Below are 8100 nucleotides of genomic sequence, written 5' to 3'. Positions count from 1 at the left end.
TTTTGACAATAAAACTCCTTACTACTTTCTCAAAAAAAAAAAAAAAAAACAAGAGAGGGACTCCTTTTGTGTCTGATGGGGATTCTTTTCTTTGAAGTGCCAAGATGAATGTGTGTAAGGAGGAGGAAAGGGAGCAGGTCTAATGAGGTCTCAGTGAGGTATTTTTGATTTTTGTTAAGAGCAACAGAATTTGGTAGTAAGAGAACTAAAAGAAAAAGATATTATAGTTGGTGGTATAATCATACTGTTAGTGGTAATGACTAGAGTGTTGCAACTTTATTGCTTGCTTATTTCATTTCTTTTCCAAGGGTTTAAGTGTTCAGTTCAGTGTAATCCACACTTCATAAATTTGTTTGGTTCTTGCTCTTACATACTGAAGAAAACAAAAGCAAACAGACCACCAAACCTACTGCCATCTAGTCGATTCCAGCTCATAGTGACCCTGCCTGTATAGCATTACCAAGACTGTAAATCTTTATGGGAGCAGCTGCTTTATCATTTTCCTGTGCAGAGGCTGGTGGGTTTTTACCAGCACCTTGTTCAAACCTTGAACCAGCAACTAAGCACACCACCACTAGGGTTCCTTAATAATAATAATAACAATTATAATCCTTGTTTTTTTTTTTTCTCGATGCCAGGCACTATGCAGATATGTCACATACGTTATATCATGTAATCGATACAATACTACTGTGAGATGCATATTTCCATCTTACACACATCACAAAACTGAGGCTCAGAAAGGTTGAATAAATTGCTTAAGATTATGTAGTGTATTTATTGGTGGCAGACATGGAATTCTCCCACTCAAAATTCTCAATGAACCTTGGGCTAAATTTCTGCTACTTTCCAGTTAGTGTGCCTAGGTAGAACATAAAACTCATTGTAATATTCTACTCAATTCATATAAGAATTTAAGTAGGTGTGCTATATTCTACTCCCACCCCAGAATCTCTTGAATTGGCTTTGGTTAATTTCTGTACCATTGCTCCTTTCTATTTAAAGCGGTAGATTAGTGAAAATTGAATGTGGCCTTTCTAAGCTACTCATTTCTGAATTTTTAGTGTTAAATAAGAACATACTTGTTTTACATATTTAGAAAGAATATATTAAAATAGGAATGTTTATATTCTGTCTTTCTATGAAAAAGGAATTACTGAGCAGGTAGTAAGTGTTCAACAAGGTTTGTGAATTACATGAATGAATATATATGACAATTGTTACTCTATATTTATTGGTATTATACTCTAACATAAAATTCAATATAAAGAATTCTTAAAATGTGCAAATAAATTTTACTCGTATTGTTTTTATTCAATTGATAATTTTAATAGGTTTTTGAATTTGAAAATTCAAGAGGGTGAAGCTCACAACATTTTCTGCCCTGCATATGATTGCTTCCAACTTGTGCCTGTGGATATAATAGAAAGTGTAGTTTCTAAAGAGATGGATAAACGATACTTACAGTTTGATATTAAGGTATATTGACAATCTATCTGATTTCTTCGTTGTAATTTTATTAAACCAATGATGTATTTTATGTAGTTTTTATTTTATTTTTGAAAATATATAAAATAGTGGTATGACTTTTGTCTCTCAAAATTATTTTTTAAATGGTGGCATTAAAGTTTTAAGCTAAAGCATTATTTTATATAACAATAGAAGAATAAAGATAAAACTAGTAACTAATTCGTAGTTAACTAGTAAAAGTGTGCATCAGAACAAGACTGATTTGCCTATTGAATTTATAGCTAATTAAGATAATATTCAAATTATATTCATAAATATAAGTATTTACACATAAAGATTATCAATTTTGAAGTTTATGGGTTTTTTTCTTTGTTTCTCACAATAAATTTAAAATGTTTATTTTGCGTTTTATTTTCATTCAAGAGTTATTCAGAATGTGCATGTAAATTATTTACATTTCTGTGGAATTTAAAAGTTACATTTCAACTGCCTTTTGCAGATTATATTCTCCTAGTCTAAACTCTAATATGTGAACTTTATAAACTAAAAATAGTTCTACTGCTTCTTTAGTATAGAAGGCAACATAATATTGATTTTTATGTATTTTTAGGATGTAATTTTGAAATCTACTTTTCTAATGTATCTAATAATCACCTAAGATTCTTATTTATCATATGTCTGTGTTTTGGACTCTTGGTGTGCTGCTATAGGATCAGCACTGGACTGCAAACCACAAGGTTGGCGGTTCAAACCCATCAGCTGCTCCTTGGAAACTCTCTACAGGGTCACTATGAGTCAGAACCGACTTGACGGCAACAACAACAATTTGGTTTTTAGACTAAAGAAAACAAATTTAAAAACACATTGTTACTAAGAGAATTGCATTCCTCCCTTCTTACTGAGGTTTTTCATACTGTCAAACACTGTTTAAGTATTACTTGAGACTGACAATGTTTTGAATTTCCTTTTTTGCTTATATGTTAATTACCATAGGTGCACTCTATGAATATTAGAATTTATAGTTTAAATATTTTGTCTTATGTTTTGTATTGATTTTTGAACAGGCCTTTGTTGAAAATAATCCTGCCATTAAATGGTGTCCTACTCCCGCCTGTGAAAGAGCAGTGCGCCTTACAAAACAAGGGTCCAATACATCTGGATCTGATACGCTCAGCTTTCCACTGCTGAGAGCACCTGCTGTGGACTGTGGGAAAGGACATCTCTTCTGCTGGTTAGTATAACATAAAATTACCTTTCTAACAACTTAAAGAGTCTTTGTAGGTTGAGTCAGGCCTCTTAGTTAAAGTAAATATGATAATGTTTTTAGTAATTTAAAAATATGTAATAGTTCATATTTGTGTGCCAAATATTCTTTGTATATTGAATTTTCCCAATAGTGCTGAATTGATTATTATTATTATCCCCATTTTGCAGGTGACTAAACTGAAACAGAACAGTTTACCCGGGGTTATGCAAGTAGGACATGGCAGAAATGAGACTGAAATTCAACTTTTGTTAAATATATGTTTTAGCAGTGGCTCCTAACCAGGAGTTCACAGAATTACCGTGGAAGCTCTCAGTTTTCATACTGAACAAGTGAGATTTTGATTGAGTAGATTTTAGCGTTGTTGTTATGAAGTGTCGCTGGTAGTCTCAAACCACCAACCTTTGAATTCGCAGTCCAGTGTTTATCCTACAGAGCCACTGCACTCCCAGGTTTTGGGGTTGTTAAGTGCCATTGAGTCTATTTTGACTCATAGCAACTTTGTATTTGGTTTCCAAAGTGAGTTTGAGCCACCAATCTGTGGTTAGCAATCCAGTGTAATCCTAGGACCTAAAAAAAATAAGAGGAAAAAAAATGGCTCCAGGTAATTTTAATTCATAGTCTTAAGTAAAACCATTTACTGCCAGCTTTTTGTATCGGATACTTTCATTAGTCTTTTTGTGCCAGATCAGTACTTAGTAACTGTGACCCAATGATGAATCAGTACTGGGTAAATCTGCATACTCATGAGTGTATGTTTGTGTGCCATCAGCGTTTCATTTTATTCACAATAGATTCAGTGGTATTTAGTGATTGTGTTTTAGTTGATTAAAAGATATGAAAAGAAATGCAATACTTATTTTGCATTTTGTGTATTTTAGGAACTTATCCAATATACTTTGGATCGACTCTGTTGTTGTTAGGTGCCGTTGAACCAGTTTCAACTCATAGCAACCCTGTCTACAACCAAACCAAACAATTGTCCTTCACCATTCTCACAACTGTGTTGGAGCCCATAATTGTTTCCACTGTGTCACCCCATCTTCTTGCGGGGGGGTCTAGCTCTTTTTTGCTGATCTCTACTTTGCTAAGCATGATGTATGTCTTGAGGGACTGGTCCCTCCTGATTACGTGTCCAGAGTACATGAGACTACGTTTCGCCATCCTGGCTTCTAAGGAGCATTCTGTCTGTACTTCTTCCAAGACAGATCCTTTTTGTTCTGGCAGTCCAGGGTACTTTCAATATTCTTTGCCAACACCGATTCTTCTTTTGTTGTTGTTGTTGTTGCTAAATATCATCAAGTAGGTTCCGATTCATAGCAGCCCTGTATAGGGTTTTCAAGGAGTGGCTGGTGAGTTTCAATTGCCAACCTTGTGGTTCAAACTGACTTTGCAGTCCAGCGTTTATCCTACAGAGCCACACCAGAACTCCAAAGACTTTTTAGTCTTCCTTATTCATTGTCCAGCTTTCACATGCGTATCAACCAATTGAAAATACCATTACTTGGGTTAGACATACCTTACTCCTCAAAGTAATTATCTGTATTTTTTAACACTGTAAAGAGGTCTTTTGCAGTAGATTTACCTGTTGTTATGTCATTTGATGTCCTGACTGTTGCTTCCATAGTCATTGATTATGGATTCCAGTGAAACGGTATCCTTAACAACGTCAGTACTTTCTCCATTTGTTGTAATGTTGCTTTATTTGTCCAGTTGTGAGGATATTTCTTGTTTTGGGATAAGATATATAATTCATACTGAAGACTGTAGTCTGATCTTCATCAATAAATACTTCAGGTCCTCTTCACTTTCAGCAAGAAGGTTGTATCATCTGCATATCAAAAGTTGGTAATGAGTCTTCCTTCAATCCCATTGTCCCATTCTTCTTCATATAGTCCAGTTTCTTGGATTATGTGCTCAGCATATAGATTGGATATGCATGATGAAAAGATATAAGCATGATGAAAAGATATAATCCTGACACACACCTTTTCCGGTTTTAAACCATACAGTATCCCTTTGTTCTGTTTGAACAACTGCCATTTAGTCTGTACAGGTTCTGAGTGAGCACAGTAAATGTTGTGGAATTCCCATTCTTCACAATTTTATCCGTAGTTTATTGTGAGCCATATAGTCAAAATGCCTTTGCATAGTCAATACAGTGCAGTCACACATCTTTTAGGTATTCTGTGCTTTCACCCAAGATCCTTCTGACACCAGCAGTAATATTCCTTGTTCCATATCCTCTTCTGAATCCAGCTAGAATTGCTCTCAGTTTTCTTTGACATACTGCTGCAACTATTATCTTCAGCAAAATTTTACTTGCATATGGTATTAATGATATTGTTTGATAATCAGTTTCCACATTCTGTTGAGTCACTTATCTTTGGAGTGGCTACAAATATGGATCTCTTCTATCTGGTTGTCCAGGTATCTGTTTTCTAAATTTCTTAGCATAGACTAGTGAAATACTTCCATCCATTTGTTTAAACATTTTAATTAGTATTATTTCAGTTCCTTGGTTTTTTGGCCAGTGCCTTCAGTGCAACTTGGACTTCCTTCTTTTAATATCATCGGTCCTTAAACATATTGTACCACTTGAAATGATTGAACCTCAACCAATTCTTTTTGGTACAGTGACTATTTTTCTATCTTCTTTTGATGCTTCCGGCATCATTCAATATTTAGCCCATAGTATTCTTAACTACTACAACTTGAGGCTTGATTTTTTTTTTTTTTTCCAGATCTTTCAGCTTGAGAACGCACATTTCATTATAATACTTTATCTTCTCAAAACACTGTTTGAAATCTTCTACTTAGATCTTTTGCTTCATATTTTTCTTTCATTTTAGCTACTCTTCTTTCGAGAGCAAGCTTCAGAGTCTTCTGACTTCCATTTTGGTCTTTTCCTTCTGCTTTTTTCTTTTTAATGTTCTTTTCGTTTTCTTCACATATGGTGTCATTGATTTCATCCCACAACTCATCTGGTTGTCAGTCATTAGTATTCAGTGCATCAAATCTATAAAATTTAGATGGTCTCTAAATTCAGGTGGTATATATGCAAGATTACACTTTGTCTCTTGTGGATTTATTTGAAATTTTTTTCAGCTTCAGCTTGAACTTGGAAAAGTGAAAATTGATGATCTGCTCTGCATTCAGGGTCTGGCATTCGTACTGATAATATTGAGCTTCTCCATAGTTTCTTTTCTACAACTGGAGTCAAGTTCGTTACTTCTTATTCCCATCCTGGGAGGTCCATGTGTTTATGTTATTGATAGAAAGATGTTTGCAAGCAAATCATTGATCTTGTAAAATTCTATCATGCAGTCTCTATTTTGCTAATGTGGAAACTGTTATTTCTCTCACCATGGTCATATGTATTTTCCACTATTGGTTCTGTTTTGTTTCTCTTCCATTCCAACCATCAGTAATTATTGATGCATCTTGATTGCATGTTTTATGAATTTCAGATTGCAGAAGTTGGTTAAAAAAAAAAATAGAAGGAAACCTTCAGTTTCTTTATCTTTGATATTAGTGGTTGATGCATAAATTTGAATAGTAGCTTTAGTAACTGGGTTTCCTCGTAAGCATATAAAAATTATCGTATCCCTGACAACACTGTATGTCAGAATTGATCTTGCACATTTCAGTGATAAGCTTTAAATAGTTATAAAGCTCGACTATTTACTTATATTGTTGTTGTTGTTGTTAAGTGCCATTGAGTCGGGTCCGACCCATAGCGACCCTGTACAGGGTTTCTGAGGATGTAAATCTTTACGGGAGTAGAAAGCCTCATCTTTCTCCCGCAGAGCGGCTGGTAGTTTCGAACTGCTGACCTTAAGGTTCGCAGCCCGATTCGTAACCACTACGCTACCAGAGCTCTCCTGTAGCACTGTCACATATTAAGAAGGCATAATTATAGAAATGACCCTCTCCTGAAAGGTCAGTTTCTTACCCTTACCATCATATTAGCTAAGTAGTTATTGCGTAACCAACCTATGTTAAGCACTGAACTCTAGAAACTACCATCAGCACCTGTTTTTGAAAATAAAGTTTTATTGGAACACAGCCACATCCATTCATGTCTATGATTCCTTTTGGGCTACAACAGCAGAGTGTGGACTGTGAACACAAGGTCACCAGCTGCTCCTTGGAAACCTTATACAGGGTTGCTATGAGCCGGAACCAACTTGACACCACTTAATAACAACAAGCAGAGTTGAGTATTTGCAATAGAGATATGTGTGTGTGTGTGTGTTTCTATATGTGTATAAGGGGGTATCAAAAGGTTTCCATGAGCTTTGTTGAAACCTCCTCATGTACACACACATTTATTCATTCATGTATTTATATATGTATATGTGTATGGATCTGTAGGTAGGTTGGTAGGTAGAGAGAGAGATCAGTCGATCTGGTGTGGTGTTGTAGGATCCACATTAGACCACAAAATGCTAGGTCAGCAGTTCAAACTCACCAGCTCCAGCTCCACCTCAGAAACCCTGTACAGGGTCACTATGATTAAGAACTGACTTGGTGTTACTTAAGAACAACAACATAGTTCAAGATCTATTTTGAAATACAGTGCTGTTTGTGATAGAAAAATATCCATACACTTACAAAGAAAACCAGGTAAAACCACTATTATTCAAATTTATGCACCAACTGCTAAAAGCCCTTGATGAATAATTTCTACAGTTTGAAATTGATCAAACATGAAATAAAGATGTACTGATAATTACTGGTGATTGGAATGCAAAGGTTGAAAACAAAGAAGAATGATCAGTAGCTGGAAAATATGGCCTTAGTAATTAAAAATGGTGCTGGAAATCATTTTTGATAGAATTTTAAACAAGGACCTCACCAGATGGAATACACAGGAATCAAATTGACTACATCTGTGGAAAGAGACAGAAAAGCTCCATATCATCAGGCAAAACAAAGCCAAGGGCAGACTGTGGAGCAGACCATCAATTGCTCATCTGTAAGTTCAGACTGAAGGAAATTAAAACAAGTCCACAAGAGTCAAAATAAGACCTTGAATATATCACAACTGAATTTAGAAACCATCTCAAGAACAGATTTGATGCATGAGATGGAAGATCAGAAGAGTTGTGTGATGACATCAAGAACATCATACAAGAAGAAAGCAAAAGGTTATTAAAAAGAAAGAAAAGACCAAAATGGATACTATTGTTGTTGTTAAGTGCCGTCGAGTCGGTTCCGACCCATAGCGACCCTGTACAGGGTTTCCGAGGGTGTAAATCTTTACGGGAGTAGAAAGCCTCATCTTTCTCCCGCGGAGCGGCTGGTAGTTTCGAACCGCTGACCTTAAGGTTCGCAGCCCGATTCGTAACCACTACGCTACC

General features: G+C 35.5%; 1 protein-coding gene across 1 annotated transcript in view; it reads left to right on the top strand.

Annotated features, from left to right (window-relative positions):
- The window catches only part of ANKIB1 (ankyrin repeat and IBR domain containing 1), a 142371-nt gene that overhangs the window by 95735 nt on the left and 38536 nt on the right, over positions 1-8100 (top strand). The window contains exons 7-8 of the mRNA XM_006834302.1: positions 1335-1479; positions 2535-2701. Coding sequence (XP_006834365.1) covers positions 1335-1479; positions 2535-2701 — 312 coding nt within the window. The remainder of the gene's footprint in view (positions 1-1334; positions 1480-2534; positions 2702-8100) is intronic.

Source organism: Chrysochloris asiatica, unplaced genomic scaffold (genome assembly GCF_000296735.1).
Source record: "Chrysochloris asiatica unplaced genomic scaffold, ChrAsi1.0 scaffold00010, whole genome shotgun sequence".
Classification (NCBI taxonomy): domain Eukaryota; kingdom Metazoa; phylum Chordata; class Mammalia; order Afrosoricida; family Chrysochloridae; genus Chrysochloris; species Chrysochloris asiatica.
Note: the sequence above shows the minus strand (reverse complement) of the source record. Positions and strands in the feature narration are given on the sequence as shown.